Source organism: Euleptes europaea, chromosome 11, assembly GCF_029931775.1.
Source record: "Euleptes europaea isolate rEulEur1 chromosome 11, rEulEur1.hap1, whole genome shotgun sequence".
Taxonomy (NCBI): Eukaryota; Metazoa; Chordata; class Lepidosauria; order Squamata; family Sphaerodactylidae; genus Euleptes; species Euleptes europaea.
In genome coordinates, this window is record NC_079322.1 from 50949029 (window position 1) to 50970669 (window position 21641).

A 21641-nucleotide genomic window follows, 5' to 3' on the forward strand; every position below is an offset into this window, starting at 1 on the left:
TTTACCAAGTTTTCATAGTGAACCTTATCAAACGGGAGAGGAAAGCTAGCCCCTTTTTAACTGTATGTATAGCAGGGGAAACCGGGATGGTGCTCGGGTTCTCACGGCAAACAGTGTTAACCTGTACATTTTTTAAAGCATGTTTTCACCTCACATTGAAGGGTTCACAACAGTGGCTCTGTTAAACCACAAGATGCAAAATGGTCATTTGATGACCCATTTCCTACTAAAATGTTCACTTACCAATTTGTAACTTCCAGAACTCCTTTACATATTTAGAAAGAAGTAGTTGACAATGCATCAGATTATAACATTAACTACAGCATCTGAAGCACACAATGGCTTATAAAATCTAAGTGCTTCTGTTAAGGATTATCTTCTATGTAAAGCAGGGGTGTCAAACATAAGGCTCGTGGGCCGTCTCCAGCCCCTTGAGGGCTCTTATCTGGCCTCCGAGGCAGCCCCCCCCCCATTCTCAATCTGGCCTGGAGAGGCTTGGCCTGGCCCAACAAAGTGACATTTATGTTATATCCAGCCCTCGTAACAATTGAGTTCAACACCCCTGATCTAAAGCATACTGAGAACATACCTCCCCAACCTTTTCCTGCATCTCCAAGAAAAGAGATTCCAGAACTAATAATCTGTCTAGGTTGAAAGGATATATCAAAGCCACCATTCAAGGCAGAGTTCTTTCACAGTTATGCTTCCTAGGGTATCTTTATTTAAGACAAAATATGGATTCTCGTGTGGGACATATAAGTAACCAGTCACTAAGTAACAGATTCTGCTAGTTTTTGATCCTGGCCTAAATACTGAGAATGGTTTGCTGTACAGTAGTTGTAAATTCTCTACAGGATACTGCACAATGGCGGTCCATGGTGAAACTGTGGAGAAAGGCAGCCTGAAAATATGCAGTAGTAGAGGTATGGTAGAATTCATCTCCTCATATGGTTGAAAACTATGGACAACTACCCATTTGTGCATTTCAAAATGGCACCATATGGCTGCTAAAGTTGACTATTTGCGTTTGAAAACGTTCACTCAGCCACCTCTGCTCGGATCAGCTGTTGCTTCCCCTAAACCACTGAGGATGCTGAGCATTGCTACAGGCTGACACAATAAAACTAACCACAAAAATGGGCAAATTGATTGGCATTTGCATCCCAGTCTCCCCCAAAGGAAGCTTTATATCCCATTCAATACCCCATTCATTTGTTACTCCCACCCAAAAACTTAGATGAAGCCACAAGGCTTAAGCAGAAGGTGAAACACCAGAGAACATAGGCCTAGTTCACAGCTGCAGGAGAATGAGGAGAGTTGAAGTAGCAGAATGCTGAGATGTTCTGTACCCACTTCAGGATACAGGTGTTAGATTCTAGCTATGAAGCTTCCTTTATTATGTATAAATCCCAGCCATTAGAAAATTGCCAGCAGGGAGAATGTCTTTACTCCCTTCTCTAGGCTTGCGGTGCTGCCTTTGTATTTTCAGGTAGTTTTTAACATAGGTAAGCCTTCCACAACACTATCTTCTATGATCTTCCACTTGCAGTCTGACATGATGTAGTCCATTCTGCCACCTCAATATTCTACCGCCAAATATTCCTGTACAACTGAGGAATTATTGGACCAAGACAGCCTTGATGGAAAGCCCCTCCTCAAATAGTTTTGAAGCAAACGTCACCAGACACGATTATTTTTGTAATTTTCCTTTGTCTCAGTTTTTTGGTCTCCTGGATAGACAGTTGAAGAACTTTGTTGACAGAATGATATCAAAGGACAGCTGACATTAAATAGGAAGAAATATTCCTCAGTATGTCAAACACGGAATAAATATATCTCCACTATTTCAACATGATCCAGTACCCCTGGATCCCAATGTGAGGAAAAGAGGACTGAAATATGCCTTTGCAATATCTTTAAGAAGAAAAAAGGAATGCAGAACAGAAAGGAAGGCTTTGCAAGTTTCTTATGAAACTGGGGGGAAGCGTGCTTTCAGGAAGAGTCTGGAGTCATTTGTGAAGCATCCACTGTCCTCCATTTCTGCTCTTGAGGCTGTCGGTTGTTTTGAGGCTGAGGTAACCCTAATAACCTGTCCTCGGGAAAATCTTCAAGAAATCATCTGATAGGACTGAGAGGCCACCAAAAAAACATTACTGGCATGCCAATCTCAGCAAATACTTTTAAGGAATGGCTGGACTTTAGATGTCTGTATTGGGGTTAGTTCTTAGTTCCAAGGGTTAATCAAATAAAATCATGGTCTCTAAACACATCCTTCTCTTCACGTTATTTACTTTGTATGGATCAATGAAAACTAGATTTTTGAAAGCACTGATACATGTAGTTCAGTCATTATATAAATTTGAGAGCAGATGGAAAAGTTGACCTAATTCCGTTTCCCCTGTTATTGCTTTGGATGTGAGTTGTGAGTGAAATATATTTATGAAATAGCTCCATTGTCCAGCAGCTTTAAGCGCTTTATGTGATTCATAGCTCAGAGCCTTTGTATAAAGTTTTGCCCTGGCCTTGTCACTGAAATCTTGATTTTAACTCCTTCCATGTGAGCGTATCAGCATTACAAATTAGGTTACTGAAAATGTCTCTGACAAACATTAGTATATTATTCCTTCTGGTTCTAAAAGCAAATACTTCTTCACACTTACTGGAACGAGAAGTGAGGGGATCCCCTTGTGGCATCTATTGAACATTGTTCTGCGAACAGCACATCTAGCTAAATGCTTGAGTGATCTAGGCGTATTTCCACACACCTCAAAAAGAGACTCGTAGAAATTCCTGTACAACTGCAAAGATAAAAAAAAACACGGTAAGGGTCAATATCATCTCTCTCCTAAACATATCCAAAGTCTGAAAAACGGTGTTTTCTGTTTTCAGTGCTATATTTTGTCACAGTTCCTTCATCATTTCATCGAAAAACACCTCTAAAACAGTCTGCAGCCAGCTCTTCTTCTGACCTTCCAGATCACCCTGGTGTGCAAGAACAGAAGAGTGCTTCCATTCATCTTAAATACTTCATTGTCTCCAGTTGGAGAAAGATCATCCTACTAGGCAATAATTGGAAACATTGTAAAAAAAAAAAAAATCCTGCGACATCTTGAAGGTTAATTTATTTATTGTACCTCAGACTTTTGTGCCCCCACCCCAAAGAACGTTGCGCTCAGCTGGTAACCACTAACTGGTGGTCCCTGGCCACTCTGGTTGGCCTCCAGTGCTAATGCTTCTGCATTCACAGCAGCGATGACCGTGAAACAGAGAATCCTCACTCGGTGGAAGTAGCCTTAGTGGCTGAGCTTTTTTGAGACAGATAATATTTTCTCCGTAACCAGTGCAAACTTTGGTTTTCTTTCCACTTAACTGAAGCTGCAGAACAATCTAGCAATCCAGACAATGATCAGTACTTTTGAGCCTCATGGATTTCAGTGGATGAAAATAAGTGCACACTTCAATTTCTCCCGCTGAACTCCACTTGACTTAGTTGGCTGGACCCAAGACTCCATTAAATGTTTACCTCAAAGACATCATCAGGTATAGCTGCTCTCCATTTTGTTGTGCACTTAATATATTCGTACGAATTCACAATGACCTCAACTACTTTGGGATAAGAGTGACAGCTCTGTAGAACCTGCAAACAGAAAGATATGCCACTCATTGGGATTTTACTGTTCTCCAAAAACTAATTTTTCTCAGAAGTCTTCTCCTTCAAAGAAGTATTAACACTTACCTTTGCACCTACAAGCTGCCATGAGTATGAAGAACCTAGTATGTAATGTGATATTTTGAGAATTTCCATTTCTTTTTACTTTTTAAAACGATTTCTAGTCCTCGTGGTTATGAAGAAAAGTTTTGTGGCTGCAGAAATTATTCTATGCCTTTTCTCCCTCTTCCGTTATACTCTTCCTTGCCGAAGGGAATTATTACTTAATTAAAAACCTGAATCATAGAAGCAGAACAAATTATGCACGACTAAGAAAATGTATACAGACTTAATATGTGCATTTTGGAATTGCTGGTCACTGACTGCTGGTTTGTTTAGTGCAGAAAAGCCATAGCTGTTGGCAGGTGGTATTCAAACCACTGGAGAGCTTTTGGACGCTACTGAAGCCCTTGAGACCATCAGTCAATGAAACTCTGATTGTATACATTAATGGAGCATATCTCATTTAAATTTCTTTAAACATGGAATTTTGTTTTTTTGTTTTGTTTTGTTTTTGCAAATGGGCACCTAATCTGAAGAACATCTTTGAGGGGTTCATAAGGACTCCTGGGGTCTGAGCAGAGTTTTTCCTGTTCACAGATTTTTTAAAAGTAGAGGTCCATCACTGAGCCTTTTAAGGTCAACTTTTATAGGCCCATCCAGCTTACATGGGTATTTTGTGTAATATGTACAGTTTGATTTCCCAACACCTTTGTGTGGGGGATGGAGGAGTTTCCTTTTTTTTTTTTTTTATTGAAACAGGAATGTGTGGATGAGGAGGCTAAACCCTGTACCCACTTGCTCCTTATCTGTTCATAAATCCATCTGAGACTAAACCCTGTGCCCACCTGCTCCTTGTGTGTGTGTAAAGTGCCATCAAGTCGCAGCTGACTTATGGTGACCCCTTTTGGGGTTTTCATGGCAAGAGACTAACAGAGGTGGTTTGCCAGTGCCTTCCTCTGCACAGCAACCCTGGTATTCCTTGGTGGTCTCCCATCCAGACTTGCTCCTTATCTGTCGAAGGCTTTCACGGTCAGAGTTTATTGGTTCTTGTAGGTTATCCGGGCTGTGTAACCGTGGTCTTGGTATTTTCTTTCCTGACGTTTCGCCCGCAGCTGTGGCAGGCATCTTCAGAGGAGTAACACTGAAGGACAGTGTCTCTCAGTGTCAAGTGTGTAGGAAGAGCAATATATAGTCAGAAGGGGGTTGGGTTTGAGCTGAGTCATTGTCCTGTAAAGTATTGAAGGTAATGAGCTAATCATTGTCCTGTAAGTATCAAGATAATGCGCTAATGAGGGTGTGGTATGTTAATGTGGAACCATTGTATCCTGAAGTGATCTGTTAACATGTGGAATCCAAGGCTAATCCGCATGGCTATTGTGGACTGTAGTCTTTGTTAGTCTGGAGGTTTTCAGGACAGGAAGCCAAGCCTTAAACAAAACGGGGATTGACTTACCATCTGACTTTAGAAGAATCGGATAATGGTAGTCTTATGATGACCTATAGGATCATGCCTGATGTTATGACATCAACACTGACATCCTAAGCAGAGTTACACCGTCCTAACCAACTGACTTTAGTGAAATGATTTAGGATTACATTGCCAATCTCCAGACAGAATCAGCACAGGTTCAGCTCCTGTCCTGGAAGGTAGGAGGCAGCTCACCTCTACCACACCATTCCCTATATCTCAACTTACAGAGATACAACTGCATAGACACCATGGATGAATTTTTACCTTATGGAATTGTGGAGGATATATCCTGGCAGCTCCATAATTGAGAAGTAGCTGGTAACAGATTTCATGCTGGGAGCTTGCCCGCACCGACGTGACTTTGAGGACATACTGCAAAGGAGCACACCCGTTGTCATCCATCAAGTTGGGTTCGGCTCCTGCATCGAGCAGCATGTCTATCAGTACATGATCACAGTTCCAGGCAGCCTTATGGAGCGGCGTTCTGAAATCCTCATCGCGCGAATTAACTTCAGCTTTATAGTCGAGCAGCATCCTACAGATCAGGTGGTGATCTGTGCTATACGTCTGTTCCCTAACATTATGGGCCCAGTAGGTTGCATAAGCCAATGGTGTTTCTCTGTGGGCATTAACAGAATCAACTGTAGCTCCCTGCTCTATGTAAAATGCCACCATTTCGGGGATACCAAAACGAGTAACTGTGTGGAGGGGAGTTTCTTCATCTTGGTTGTTTGTTTTTATATTCACGTCTGCACCTGTTTGGATGGAAAATGAAAGGAGAAAGTTGGGAAGTCACATTTAGCTTGTACTCAAATGTACCTGGAATTAGGCTTGTCTGCTTTGTTTTTGTTTTCAACTGTTAACATTTGCATTTTTATTTTCATTTTTTTAAACTGCTCCAAGAATATGGAAGAGTAAAGTTTAGGTCATCTATAAAGCTGCTTCTTCTACAGTGGAACAGTTTTTAAAACTCCCCTTCTGAAAGGGGGAGGAGCAGAGTTTGTGACTGACATAAGGGCTAACCAATCGTCACTGTATACATTTGTCTTGCACTGAAAACAAAAACCTGTTTCTTCTGAGTTCATCCCAGGGAAGAACACACATGAAGCCGCCTTATACTGAATCAGAAACTTGGTCTATCAAGGTCAGTATGGTTTATGCAGACTGGAAGCAGCTTTTCATGGTCTCAGTCAGAGCCGGTCTTTCATGTCACCTACTACATTGTCCTTTCAACTGGAGATGCCATGGATAGAATCTGGGACCTTCTGTATGCATAGAAGATGCTCTACCTCTGAGCCACAGCCCCTCCCTCAAATATGGTTGTATGTCTTTCAGAAATTCAGTCTATACAGTACAGTCTGCTTCCCACTGCAATTCTCTTTGTTTAAACCCCCAGTTTTCAAAATATACATATTTTCTGAGCTCTGTAGTACCAGAATATCCTGTTATGTTAAGTATAATGTTTACCAGGATTCCTTTATATATATATGATAGGTAAGCAGAATAGTTGTTCAGTTAGACATTTTTATTTAATAATTAACTAAATTTGCTGCTAGTTTCCTAGGGTTAAATTACCTAACAGTGTTCTGAAATAATACTTTAATTTTTCGGAAAGACTTTTTCAGGTTGTAGGTTCCTAAGATTTTAACTTAATGTGTAAAAATTATTCTAAATGACTTTAATTTGTTTATATATATATATATTTAAGATTTGTCTTTATTTTATTAGTGTATTTTCCCTGATTACAATAGATCCCCCTGATGAAGCCACAGGCGAAACGTGTCAAGATCAGGAAGTAACAATAAAGGGATTATTCAACACCTTGATTCTTTTCTTCTGCTTGCTACTGCTGGTGTTGTCCTGACTTCTTCCTAGGGATTCCAGCCTCCAAGTGGGACCTGGGAATCCCCTGGGATTACAGTTAATCTCCAGAGATCAGTTTCCCTGGAGAAAATGGATGCTTTGGAGGGTGGACTCTGTGGCATTCTACCCCACCGAGGTTCCTGTCCTCTCCTGGCTCTGTCTCCAAATCTCCAGGAGATTTCCAACCTGGATCTGGCAACCTTAGCCTCCCCATCCCCTGCCAGGGGGAACCTGACAACCCGATTTCTTCCTTCTACTTTAGAATGCACATTTGGATCCCCAAGTTTGTACACCCAGGCACCCAGAATGTGTATAAAATCTCTCTGTGTTGGGGAGAAAGCTAAACTAGACCCTTTCTCCCAGGCATAGTGGATTTTCTTACACAGTGAGTTTTTGACAAAGGGTGGCATTCTGTATGCCATCTCTCACGCCCTGAGCTAGTACAGCCCTGAGAACATAACATTAGGCACTGTGGAAACATTTCTGAATGTGCATTTCAGATCCTAAGTAGTGCTCCCTTAATTGAAAACACTTCTATGTAACAGGTAAAAAAAGCAAGCAACCCACATGTAGATTTTTCACATGCAGCAATTGCATTTGTATACATTTTTCTGCATTGTTCACAGGAAACACCTGATGCATTTAGCATACATTAGAGTGTTCACATGGGCTGCACATTGTTTCCTAGACAGAAATGCTTTTGGCATAGAAATCTTGCCAAGTCCGAGGCAGCCTTAGCGGCTCATTTAATCACCTATTTATATTTCAGTTGAAACAACAACCCCATCTAGTGGACCATGAATGTCTGTACTCCTGCAGTATTTTCACACATAAAAATTCTCATTAGTTTATATATATATATTGCAAAGCTGAATCTGAGCAGCCTTAGCTAGGTATGGTAAAAAACAAATTACAAAAATAATGAGCCATACAGTTCCAATCCTCTGGATAGCTATGAATGTAGACTGCAACACTCAGAGACCTAGTGTGGTACGGGGGGTTATTTATTGTATAAATATTTATATCCTGCATTTCCTCGTGGCATGAGGCAGCCTACAAATCACAATAGAAAGCATACAAAATAAAATGAAACCCAACACACACCCTTCAAAATGTCTGTAGTCTATGCCTCATTGAAAGGCCTTGCAAGAGAGCCAGAGTGGTGTAGTGGTTAAGAGCAGTAGACTCTAACCTGAGGCCCCTTCCATCCCCAAACTGCTCCACTCCCAAATCTTCAGGAATTTCCCAATCCAGAGTTAGCAACTAATTAGAGGTGAGGAATACTGGCATCCATTTTTATTGCCCTTAGTATCCTAGTGTCAGGGATATGGCCAGAAATATAAAGGAACATTTGCTGTCACAGAAGTGGAGATATTGTTCAAAGATTGGGAGTGTTGGTTGAGGGCCAAAAGATACTTATATGTATGAGAAACTTGTAATCGCTACTTTAAAACAGACTTTGTTAAGGTAAAAAGTAGCAAGAATGAAGTCACTGTTTTTATACAGTTTAAAAAGACCTTTCAAGTATAGATAACCTTGCATGGTGTTGGAAGTTATAATGAGTTATCCAAGAATGCGTGTCCTTATCAATAGTTAGCTATTGTTAGGCGACTATGTTAATATCTTATAAATATGGAAAATTGAATTGATGGAGTCCACCACTCTTAACCACTACACCATGCTGGCTCAGTTCTACCGAAGGAATAAACACTTTTCTGACACTCCTTATGCTTATTGAATCGAGGCCTTGTACCTCTTTGGCTAGTTGAAGCTTCAAGGGCTGTCTTAGTCCAAACTCTCGGGCCTAATTTAGACCTTGCTTCACTCTGTTTCTGTACCCTAGCTCTCTTCCTCTCCTGTGTCTGTCTCAGGTTACCTGTCTGTCTCCATGTCAATCCCATTAGACTGCTGGTTCCCACTCTTGATATTAATGTCTTTGCTAAGTCTCTGGAGTACTTACTGCACATACTCAAACTCATTAAAAAATGAAGGGATTCTGGGGAGGGAACAAGGTAGGCAACCAGCTGCTTCTCGTTACACCTTTCTCTCCCCTTTCTGGAATGCAAGGCCGTGCGTTGCCACGTTACTAATCGGTCAGCCACTATCTTAATGTTTGTGACGACATCCAGGTGCAGGGAGTTCTGCAGGCTTCATGACCTGAATGCGTCAATTAGTGAGTCAGTATTCTGACCAAGCGATTAATTAACAGCTAATTGCTTTCGTTTTCTCAATTGGCCTCTATGAGCTCATGCCATTGAGAAAACAAATATAAGGACAGACCAGTCCTGAGCGAATCACGCACGCTTTGGGTACAGCAGGAGAGCTGTGCTGGCGGCATCAGAACCCATTTGATTTTGGCCCTTGAGGGGGAAACTCTGGTCAAGCTGACCTTTTGGAGAAACCTTTGGACAACCTTTTGAAACTCTTGTATGCTGAAAGAACTTTTGAAACTGGTAACTATTGGAACATTGCTTTTGAGAAGCCTTGCCAAACCTCTTGAATATTAGAAACTGAAAATATTGTATGAGTTAGCTATGCTAAATCATTTTGTTATTTTCTTGCTTAAAACTTTATGACTTTTCTTTTCCTGTAACCAGCATAAATCTTATAAAATAAATCATTAGCCTTTTAAATTGGCTGTGTCTATGACTCTGGGATTCCAAGCCAAAATCTAAGTGCCTTGTATGAGTGTGAAACCACCTACCAAAAACCTAAGACAGTTTTGGGAAGTGTGAACAGTCCTGCCTATGTCTCACCCTGGCAGGAAAAGTGTCACACTGAATTTGGAGCTTGGCAGGGGTTACTCTGGACCTCTTGCCTGGAGGCTTAACTTTTGGTCCAGAGTTGGTGGCAGCTACTCATTGAACTTGGGGTGAAAGCCTGGAGTTTAATGTTTTGTCTTTTGGGGAAGCTTTTTGACCAAACCAAAGCAGCCCAGCTGGTGGAGGCTGGCTGGAGCTCTTTGACACTAGGGTCCAGAAAAATTAAAGGCAATCAACAAGGCTACATTTATATGACATATCAACCGTTTTGGCCAAAATCCCCACCATTCCTTTCTTAAGAATAGCCCGTTTTGTTTTCTTGTACTATATTGTCAACAGAACCAATTAAAATTATTTGTCACAGATTACTTCTGAAATGTAGAATAGAATAATATACTAAACCACACCTTATAAAGGCTCAGACTCCTCTGGTCCTTGGAGGACGGATGTGTTTCATCCTCTCCCGCTGTTGCATCCTTTAATGATATGGTGGATGAGAGACTGTGGTGTAAAGACTGAAGGGTGTCAGGCTAGTGACTTGTAGCCAGAGTTTACACCTCTCTCCCACTCTGTTCATATGCGTATTGTAGTTTCCATGTGAGCAAACAGTAACTGAACAAGTAGGGGCCCATGAAACTCATGAAGGGGGGGGAAATCGCATCTCCCCCTATCTGCTCACCTCCCAGCCTGGCTGCAGCAGGCCTCCACCGCCATGATGAGCCCAGAGCGGCTCCTGGGTGCTGCCACAGATGTGCCTGACATTGGCTGCCTGACTCTGCCGCTGCTGCGGACAGACCCAGAGAGGCTCCCGGGCACTGCTGTGGTCTCCCAGTGGCCCTTGAGCTCTGCCCTGCCAAGGCCTCCCCCCTACAGCCTTGCTCTCGGCGGTTCACCTGGGGCTGCTCCAGATGGGCACACCAAAGTTCTCGGGTTTTTTCTTCTTCAGATTTTTCTGCAAACTTAGGGAGTACCCCAAGTTTGAAGAAACATCTGTTTGGGATAAGTGTGACCCCTATCTGCGGATTTAAATATCTGCAGATAAGGAGGCACACTTGGGAATTAGATATATAGTTTGAAGCCATTTTCTCTTTCAAGTTTAGCAATATAGGCCTCAGAAAAAGTTGGATCAAAATAGTACGCCTCCCTAGTGAGCCTTAGGATGGCTCATGGGCAGGACGTAACTCTTGATGACCCCAACAACTGTTCCTCAGATTGCAGTAAAGGTCATTCATAAAGAATGGAAACTGTTTTCCAATAGTAAGAAATAGCAGTACTCATTTTAATGTTCCAATTCTTTTTTTGAATATTCTCAGTAATACCCTGGCTATATCGAGTCTATGTGCTCCATGGATTTTGAAGGCCTTCCTGCTGGGCGGTGTCAATTTTACTGTGCAGCCTGACCCTTCTTGAGGAGGTTTGTCAAAGAAAATATATTTCTCAGACCTTGGATCAGTGGATGAAAAACTGAATGGCCTTCGAAAATGCAGAAGCTACCCATCTCCAATACACAGCAATTCCATTCTACTTGTTTAAAAGCCTATTGCCTGGGAATCTCCTCGCTATGTAGCTTTTCAAAAATGATTAAACAATAGCTTTACAACCTTGGTATATTGATGGGTTTTTGTAAAATCTCCGTGTAGGCCAATGTTTAAAATCCTCCCCTTCAAGAAAAATCATCAGTTGCTTTAGAAAGTAGGTCAACTTTGAACATGTCATTTCATGTGCATTACGATTACATGGCATTTTGCAAGTGTATTTTGGATTTCTCTGTGATTCCTCATGGTAGCAATCTTAGTCCTGCTGTCAACCTTATTAGCTTCATGTGGGGGGAATGACACCATTAATTTACTCTTCTGCCCAGTGTACTAATGTGCATTTTCCAGTAGGAAGAAACTGTTGACAGAACTGACCGGATTGTCTTAAAGCCATGGGTTCACCTGTCCTTCAAACCCATGTTCCCCTGCCAAATAAGCTTGATTTTAAAATAATAAATATTTAATTGATTTTATTTACACCGAGTAGGAGGAAGTAAGTTGGTTTGTGCTCCGTGCATGCTTCAGATCTCTTACACCTACTTGGGACTGATGCCAGGGTTGTACACCTCCAGGAACTAGCAGGAAATCTCCTGCTATTACAACTGCTCTCCAGCCAATAGAGACCAGCTCACCTGGAGAAAATGGCCTCTTTGGCCATTGGACTCTATGGCATTGAAGTCCCTCCCCTCCCCAAACCCCACCCTCCTCAGGCTCTGCCCCAAAAACCTCCCACCAGTGGCAAAGAGGGACCTGGCAACCCTCACAGGTGCACAAAGGCACCAGAATCTAGTAATTTCAACACCTCATCTTTCTAGAGCCTTCTGTTTAGCTACACTGAGTGCAAACCCCTCTGTGGTTATGCAAGGCAGAAGTTTGAACATACCGTACCCAGAAAGGACCTGTCCTTGCTCTTCTGGCTCTATCGATTCATTAGCTCATGCCCTCTTGGAATGCCGCTTTTATGAGGAACTCCAATCATGTTATACCTCTCCCCTTTTAACATATAAATCTAATGCCTCTGTATCTGACATAATGCCTTTTTTTATTAAGTGACAAGGATCCCAAGGCTACATTGTCAGTGGCAAGATTTGTTTCAGTGCTTATATCCAGTGCCGGATTTAAGTATAAGCTAAACAAGCTATAGCTTAGGGCCCCACTCTCTTGGGGGCCCCAAAAAAAATTAAAGGAAAAAAAAACAATGTACATTTCCAAAATATAGGATAAAAAAACAAATAAAATAAAACCTACATACAGCAACAGTGTTTTGTGTTGTATAGGCTCCTATGATGTAAGTAATAGGCCCCACCTGCTAGCCTGCTCCCTAAAATATCACTGGTTTGCTCATTTCTGTATATAGGGTGCCTACATTCTGCACGGACTGGTTGCATGGCAATATGTAGCATGCAGCTGCAGACTGAAGTGCAGCACAGTTGAATGTAGGTCAAGCTGTTGTACCTGTTATCTAATATTAAAGAGTGCTTGTAGACTGATGATCAGGCAGCCTAGACTAAGGGTATGAGTCTTATGCCTACTGATTGATTTCATGTAATAAATAATTTATTTATTTTGATACCATTATAAAATTACTTTAGAAAAATATTCATCTTTAGATACCTATTAGGTCCATAAATTACCATATAGCATATATTCAACACAAAAAAACAGTGACAATTTGTTGTTGACAAAGGACAGCTGGACATATAAAGGGCCCCATTACCTTCAATAGCTTAGGGCCTCATCAAACCTAAATCCGGCCCTGCTTATAGCCCTCAAACATTAAATTTACGCTGCTCAAGATCAATGGATCAAGGAGCTTCTAAGGGATAAAGGAAAGAATCCAGTAATTGTATTTACAGGTTTGTCAATGAATGAGTACTTTTCCAATATGAGCAAAGAATTTGTAGTCAGTAAACCCTGCTCTGAGAAGCTCCCGGCCACTTGTCATTTGTACAGATGTGTGATAGTTCACTGTACAAATATACATTTAATTGTTTTGTAAGCCTCCCTGAGTTTTATGGATGGGTGGGTGGAGTATGCATTTTAAATAAACAATATTTTAATATGAAAATAAATTGAATCCATAATTTTAAAATATTACCTATTGTTATTTAACACCAGTTCCCACGATATTTTAGCAAGGATTAAATTGAAACTTGGGGAGGGGGGGCTCATGAAAGGACTGTACCATTTCACACTGCAAGAGGGACAAATGCATTATTTGAATACAGATCTATGTAGAACTTCCCTGTATTTTAAAAGGTAACATTAGAGTAAGTAAAGGCCAAATCTTCCTTTGTATACTGGTTTATGTGAAAGGAGACGATTGTTTCTCCCCCATTGTTTTAATAGCTATAGTTTATTTGTTGTTGTTTACAAGTTTGTCCCATTGAGGAGACTGTAGTCTGTTGCTAGGGAGATTAGACCCTTAGATACTGAATGGAAAAGGGCAGAGTAGGAGGTAGGGATGCCAGCCTCAGGTGGTACCTGGGGATACCCCAGAATTACAGCTCACCTCCAGACTACAGAGATCAATTCTCCAGGAGACAATGGATACTTTAGAGGGTGGACTCTGTGGCATTGTTCCCCACTGAGGTCCCTGTCCTCCCTAGTCTCCACCCAAAAACTCTAGGAGTTTCCTAACTTGGATCTAGCAACCCTATCCCCCCTTCCCCTGCTGGTGTCCAGGGGAGACCTGGCAACCCTGATCTTACTGAAGAGCCTGTCTGGCTGCTGGAAATTCGTGCCTAATATGGTTATGACCTGTGTACATTATTACTTCTCTTGAGAGAATGATCAGCTGATGAAGCCTCTGGCGAAACGTGGACACCGATCTAGACAACACGTCCATATCCTCTTCGGCTGTTCTTGCTGTGGACCTTGTTCCCAGTTTGTTTCTATTGACTCTTATGTAGTTTACTTACCTTGGAACAAATTTTCTGAAACAAAAAAGATCTATGCATTATAGGGTTATTCAATATATTACTTACCTTGGATAAAAGGACATTCTTGTTAGTTTGTACATTTATTGTATATTTGTATATATTTGTGTATTGTTTGTCATTTATTTATTTATTCACTTTTCACTATTGCACTTATATTATATTTATATTGCATTGTTATTTGTGTGCTGTTTTTGTTTTCTTACTACCTGGAGGTTGGCAACCCTAGCCACCTCCAATCTGAGAAATCTTTCCAATACATCCTCTTCTGCTCGGCAATCTGAAGAGGTGCAGTGCAGGACAGATCAGTAGTGGAACTTACCTCTCCAGATCAACTGTTGGGCACAAGGTATAGACAGCTTTGTAGAACAGAAGTGCAAAGGTGCAAGCCCACTGAGGGAGTAACAGTTAGGCTTTGCCCCATGGCTGCAGAGTATGGTGACACAATCCAGGTTGGCTCGTTCGCATGCTATATGGATGGCTGCTTTCCCATTGGGTCTGCAGTTGACAGTTGCTTTGTACTTCAACAGGACCTTCAGGCTCTCCAGATGACCATGCAGGACAGATATATGTAGCGCTGTTGCCCAAGAATGCTGCAGTTTATAACTAGGCATCCAATACCCTGTTTAAAAAAATGATGATTTTACAAAAAGCAACATGCTAGGGATTGCTGAGAACTGATGTTGTACTCTAAAGGGTGGTATTTTTTATTGAAAAGAGTTTAATCCCCTATATTTTAGTATACATGAATAGTCACCCTCAGCCTTAGTAATCTCTATTAATTTCAGCAGAACACTCCTATAATAATGGGATGCTTTGTTGGCTTCTTTCTTTGGAATGGGGAAAGTACTCCAGATACACATGCAAGAAAGATAGTTAGATTGAGATATATGAATTTAAGTGAACTGTCAATTTTTTTATTAATTGCTTGTCCATCTCTGTCCCCAGGATGAAGGGAGATACATGCATAGTTTTGCAGCTGGAAGGGTGTGTGTGCCTTGCTAAACAGTCACAATCCATTTGCGTAAAAGGAAAGAATGATTAAAGGGTAAGAAAAAATGTAAAATGATGCTGAAAAGTTCCGGCACCTTCAACAGGGTTGCCAGTTCTGGGTTGGGAAATATCTGGAGATTTTGGGGGCAGAGCCTGAGGAGGGCAGGGTTTGGGGAGGGGAGGGATTTCAATGCATTATAATGCCATAGATTCCACCTTCCAAAGTGGCCATTTTTTCCAGGTGAATTGATTTCTGTTGCCTGGAGATCAGTAGTAATAGTGGGAGATCTCCAGCCACCACCTGGAGGTTGGCAAGCCAAACCTTCAATACTCTTGCTTCCTATCCCAGACAAATAGTTAACACCCCTCTGCTTCAGCACCTTTCCAATTGATACGGTATTCATTTCCCAATGCTTCGTTCTTCTTCCTATAGTCTCTATCCACACCAAGGCCTAGGGTGTCGTACCACTTTCACATGATGAGAAAGAAGCCCACACTGTAGCAGTACCGTCTGTATGCAAGTACTACACAGATCAAATGGATGCCATAGTTACTTTCCTTACTTCCACCTCGATGATTATTGTTGGCAGAGTTCGAGAAATAATCCAATCCCCACGCTTTGGAGTTTGCTTTCGATAACCTTTACAGCAAAAGGATTTGCAAAAGGCAATAACTGACTGCAGGCCACTGATAACAGAGAGACCTTCCGAGTGCAAGCACTAACACACCCTAACATGCAGTGGAGAAAGAAAAACAACAAGAGGCAGGCTGAACTGCAAGATAAATATTCAATAAACCTTAAACACTAGAGCAGAGGTTCCCAAACTGTGCTCCAAGGAGCACTTGGTGCTCCATGAAACATCTCCTAATGCTCCATGAGGAGATCGGAAAAAGAAATACTATTGTCATTCGTGCTAGTGACGAATTTCATGCTCCGTGACGAATTTCTCTCCCGAAAAGTGCTCCGTGACTCAAAAACTTTGGGAAACTCTGCCCTAGAGAATGCCCTAGAGCCGTGTTGGCGAACCTATGGCACGCGTGCCACTTCCGGCACGCGTAGCCCTCTTTGCCGGCACGCGTGGGTGAGCTCCAAAAGGCCTCCTGGGTCATCTGTGCTCCTCCCTCTCTCAGCTGAGCTCCCCCCCCACCGTGCGTGCGTCAGCGGGTCAGCTTCCTGCCTCGCACGCAGGCAGCTGGCTTCTTCCTCTTCCCCCCCTCTTGCCCCGCAACAGCTGATAGGCGGCGGGGAGGCCAGCAGCAACGAGGCGGGGCCTCCTCCTCTAGGCTCCAGAAGCAGCTCGTCCACACCGCCTTCCTCCTCCTTGTCCCCCTCAGGCGGCTCCCAGCAGTCCAGCTCTAGGCTGCCGCCGCCATCGTCCTCCTCCTCAGGCGCCTCTCCCCCGGCAGTTTTCGCCCGCCTCCTCCTCCGGGCGCTTGTGGAGGGCCAGGCGGCCCCTCAACAGCCGCGCGTCCGCCGGAGAAAGGCCTGCCATCTCCCGCCGTCCTCCCCTTCTCCCCCGTTCGCACTCGTCCCTGACTCCTGCGTTAAGCTTGTGGGGTAGCCGGAGCCACCCTCGAGTCCTCCGGCTTGGGCGTGGCTGCGTGGCCTTTGCCTTCTCCCTCCCCGCCCCCTAAGGTCGCCCGCAGGCTGGCGGGGTCGCAAGTGTTGGCGCGCTCGCCCTCGCTCTCGCCGCCCCCTCCTTCCCTGCCCCCGACAGCAGGTGCCCAATGCCGCCGCGCCGGGGCCCAACATCTCCGCTGTCCCGCGCCGTCACCTTTCCGCCTCCCCAGAGCTGCCGGTAAGGGGGGGGAGAACTTTGGGTGTGCATCCTGGAGCAAGTCCTGGGTGGGGCTTGAGGCCCGACCCAGGACACTTCCTTCCTTCCTTACATCCTTTCTTCCCCAATTCCTTCCTTCTCTTTCCTTTTCCAGTTCCTTCCTTCCTTCCTTCCTTCCTTCCTTCCTTCCTTCCTTCCTTCCTTCCTTCCTCTTTCTTTCTTTCTTTCTTTCTTTCTTTCTTTCTTTCTTTCTTTCTCTCTTTCTTTCTTTCTCTCTTTCTTTCTTTCTCTCTTTCTTTCTTTCTCTCTTTCTTTCTCTTTCTTTCTTTCTTTCTCTGTCCCTCCCCCTTTCTTTCTTCCTTCCATCCCCAGTTCCTTCATTCTCTTTCCTCTCCCAGTTCCTTCCTTTCTCCATCCCTCCCCCTTCCCCTACTAGGGCTGCCAACCTCCAGGTGGTGGCTGGAGACCTGGCAACCCTAGCAATAATGTCCAGTATTCAGGTTAAATTGCTGTATTGGCACTTGGCGATAAATAAGTGGGTTTTGGGTTGCAGTTTGGGCACTCGGTCTCTAAAAGGTTCGCCATCACTGCCCTAGAGAATGCACCACTGCTCCCCCTAGAGTACAAGTCGACTAAACCATTCTTTCACCTGTATGTATATTAACTAGACTCTTAGCAGGCGGTCGCTTCTCCAACAATTATACCTTTCCCATAATCTGTTAAAATGCTTACATCGACTGACAGTTTATGACATAGCAGTAGATCAAAATTTATTTTTGTTATCCTAAAATTATGATTCTGAGATACAATCTTATTTGATCATAGTGTGGGACAGTGGTTAAAGCATCATACTAGAATCTGGAAGACCCAGGTCTGAATCTCCATTCTGCCAAGGAAGCTTGCTGGGTGACCTTGGGCCAGTCACAGACTCCCAGCCTAACTTACCTCACAGGGTTTTTGTGAGAATAAAACAGAGAGGTGCAGAATGATACGAGCTGCTCTGGGCCCCCAGTAGGGACAAAGGCTGGATATAAATGAAATATATAAATAAATGTTGCTTTCTGGGTTTGTTTTACTGTTAGGTGTGTGACACCCAACACCTAAACAACAACCATAGCATAATGGCTTTACGTGCCCAAATAATCAAATGGTAGCTGAAGTAAGTTACCTCATGATAAACACAAAAATTTTGATCAAGTAGGGGAGGTATGTACACTGAAGCTGAAAGTTTTAAATCATTATTTCTTCAACAGACAGGGCTGGCATTTTAAAGGCACAGCGATGTGTTTCTTTTGCTAACGTGGATGTTTAACTTCAGAGGGTTCGGCAAAGTAAAGTCCTCATTCACTTTCACATTCTGTCACCTCTTTTTGCTGTGACAACTGTTGTGACTAGGGTTGACGGCTTCCAGGTGGGGCCTGGAGTTCTCCCAGAATTACAACTGATCTCCAGGCTATGTCGATCAGTGGCCCTGTGAAAAATGGCAGCTTCAGAAGTTGGACTCACTGGCATCACAACCCAGCTGATTTCCCTCCCCTCCCCAAACTCTGCCCTCTTCAGTGTTGGGGATTCCATGTGAGTTCCAGTTAAAGGGTTAACTTGCTTATATCAACAGTTTAGATAGTCTCAAGATGATGATGAAATAACAGATGTCAGTAGTCTATTGGCTAGCAAATCGCCATTGCGAACGTGCAGAATGTCACGGAGTCAGAATTGTTTTATTGCCCTGTTCCTTTGTTGAGGTTGTAAAAGTTTAGGGCAGGATGGTCCGTTGATTTTTGAATCTCACAGATACAAGATGCTTGTTTCAGCTCTCTTGAGCTGGGACACAGACAAAGGGATTTAAGCCATAGTACCTGCTGGAATCTCTAGCAAGTTTTACAGGGAACTAGATAGAAAGATTGTTATTTGTTTTCATCCCATGTAACCTACCCTGTTTAGGAAAGTAAAGGATTTTTGTTTGATTAAGAAAAAGTCTTTGACTCTGTTTTATTGTATGCTTTGACCTGACTCTTCCTAACCACAATCATGATTCCCTGGCCTCAATTATCTAACATTCAGGAACTTCCGAACCCGGAGCTGGCAACCCTAGGACACGTGACCACAACTTAGAGCCTGCTATGTAAATCCAGGGCCACCTTCCATTCCTACCAGAATTGTCTTTCTGAAAGAAACTATTGCAGGTGTGACTTAAGACATAGCACTGTGTTGAGTGTCTGGGGCTAGTCTGGCTACAGCAAAGCAACGGCAGGCTGGACGAACACGTAAGGAAACTTTTTTTTTTAAGAGTTGGCAAGCAGCTAATGCATCCTGTTAAGCTTCTAATTCGACATACATTTCAAAGACGTGGACTGAAAAATAATGAAATACATTGGGGATTTAATTGCCAACATGCTGGGAGCATTTCCTCACATTGGCATTTAACACATATAATACACGCACAAGAGTCACTGGAAAAGACAGTCATGCTAGGAAAAGTTGAGGGCAGCAGGAAAAGAGGAAGACCCAACAAGAGATAGATTGACTCAATAAAGGAAACCACAGCCTGCAAGATCTGAGCAAGGCTGTCAAAGATAGGACATTTTGGAGGACTTTCATTCATAGGGTCGCCATGAGTCGGAAGCGACTTGACGGCACTTAACACACACACACACAATACACACACACACAAGGGTTTTCTGATTTTTACGTCAGCCTCAGCTCCTCAGAGTTTCGTTTGCTGCAATCCTCCTTTCCATTTTTTGCAGTGTTCAGCTATTTCTTTACTGTCCGTATTCTCAATCTACAGAAAGAACTGTATAGAAAAATAACGGGCTTTGAACTGCTATAGGGTAGCCAGTTTGCTTCAAAACATTTCACCAGCTGAAAGCCTGGCGGCCCAGTTCCTACCTTGTTTGTAAGATGCCAAGAACAGGTTCTCATCTTCCACTTCAAACACCGTATCCACGTCTATTTGCTTTTGTATCAAAAACGCCTCCAGGGTTCTGTAGTCGTTTGATTGCAGAGCCTCCAAAAAAGCGTTTTTCACCAGCTTGGCAGCCGAGGCTCTTGTCATCCTCTCTGCCATGCTTCCCTTCACTGTTTGTGTTTATTTCAATTGCTACGGTGTATATGTTGACAGTCTGCATGAAGGGGTGCTCTAATTTCTCTAAAGTGCATAAGCCTGCAAACCCAGAGATAATTTTAACACTATGTAATGCTGATCTGCTTGTTCTATTTATATAATGGGAATTTCAGCCACTCGCTTCAAGAGGGAAACCAGGAGGATCTCTGACCTCTGTATAAAGAAATATGCTCAGAGGACTCAGTCCGTACTGTCAGCTCATTCATCAACATTTTAATCCTGCGCAAAATGTGCTAAGGTTAACTTGAAAATGTCTGGAGCCTTTCTTGAGGAAAGCAAAAAAAGAACTGAAAATCTGGGTTCTCGGCATAACTTGACCACACAGAAGCCATATCCTCAACTCTTCCACACTGAATTGGAGACCTTGTTTGGGGTTTCCCCCCTCTCCTCTGCTCCATTGCACCAGGAAGTATTGACTTTAAAATCATAAGAGCATAAAAAGAGCCCTGCTGGATCACACCAGTGGTCCATCTAGTCCAGCATTCTGTCTCATACAGTGGCCGACCAGTTCCTCTGGAAGTCCAACAACAATGTATAGAAGCTGAGGCCTTCCCCTAATGAATCTGTCTAATCCCTTTTAAAGCTGTCTACAAGAACATAAGAGGACTCTTATCTTTGCTGCCCAGCATCACTACCTGTATGTTGCATGGAATCTAAATAATATCCCTGGCTAGAATATTTATTCCTGGGGAAATGCTGTTTCTCTGCTCTTAAATGAGCAACATGGGGCTGCCTGAGAAAATGCAGTCTTCCTCCGTCACTGCAGCTCCTGTCCTCGAGAGTGTCCTCAGGAAAGGGCAAGCAAGACCCACTTGGAATGTACTATAATATTCTAGGTATGAAGCTTAGGAAGAGCTGGAATTCTCATTAGTCAGCAAAGAGATAGCTCAGAGGCCATGCCTGCTAAGAGACAATAGCAGCAGGATTCTAGGCCTGGATTTGCCATTCTTCAGGAGAGCTGGCTGGGTCAACAGCTCACTGTTCAGCACCCTTTCCTGAACATATCAGTTTACAAAACAGATTACTTTATAAAAGTATTCATGGAGTGGAGAAAGTGGATAGAACAACCTCTTTTGCATTCTCCCACAATACTATAATTTGGGGACACACAATGAAGTTGACCCTGCTTAGCTTCTGAAATGTGACTAACGTGGATAGGTCCATCAATGCCTACTAGGCATGGTAAATAAAGGGAAACTCCATATTCAGAGGCCTCAAACCTCTGGATGCCACTGTTAGGAAGCAACATCAGGGGAAGGCCTCAGCTCTATGCCCTATGTTTGCTGGCCCGCCAAGGCAACTGGTTGCCCACCGCATGAAACAGGATGCTGGACTAGATGGACCACTGGTGAGAACTGGCAGGGGTCTTCTTGTGTGCTTAGTTTCTTGCTCTGCTTCAGTTGTGCTTTTTGGTAGCTGTCGCAAATCTTTCAATATTTTATATTATCTAGACCCTAGCACTAC

General features: G+C 43.0%; 1 protein-coding gene across 1 annotated transcript; it reads right to left on the bottom strand.

The window, feature by feature from the left end:
- Positions 1-2500: 2500 nt before the first annotated feature.
- On the bottom strand, positions 2501-20126 carry ASB4 (ankyrin repeat and SOCS box containing 4). Its single transcript, XM_056857796.1, has 5 exons — positions 19943-20126; positions 14605-14904; positions 5448-5938; positions 3524-3637; positions 2501-2798 (listed from the first exon to the last, which is right to left on the bottom strand). The coding sequence occupies exons 1-5, from the start codon at positions 20118-20120 to the stop codon at positions 2610-2612; spliced, it is 1272 nt and encodes a 423-aa protein (XP_056713774.1). The 5' UTR covers positions 20121-20126; the 3' UTR covers positions 2501-2609.
- Between the last annotated feature and the right edge of the window lie 1515 nt (positions 20127-21641).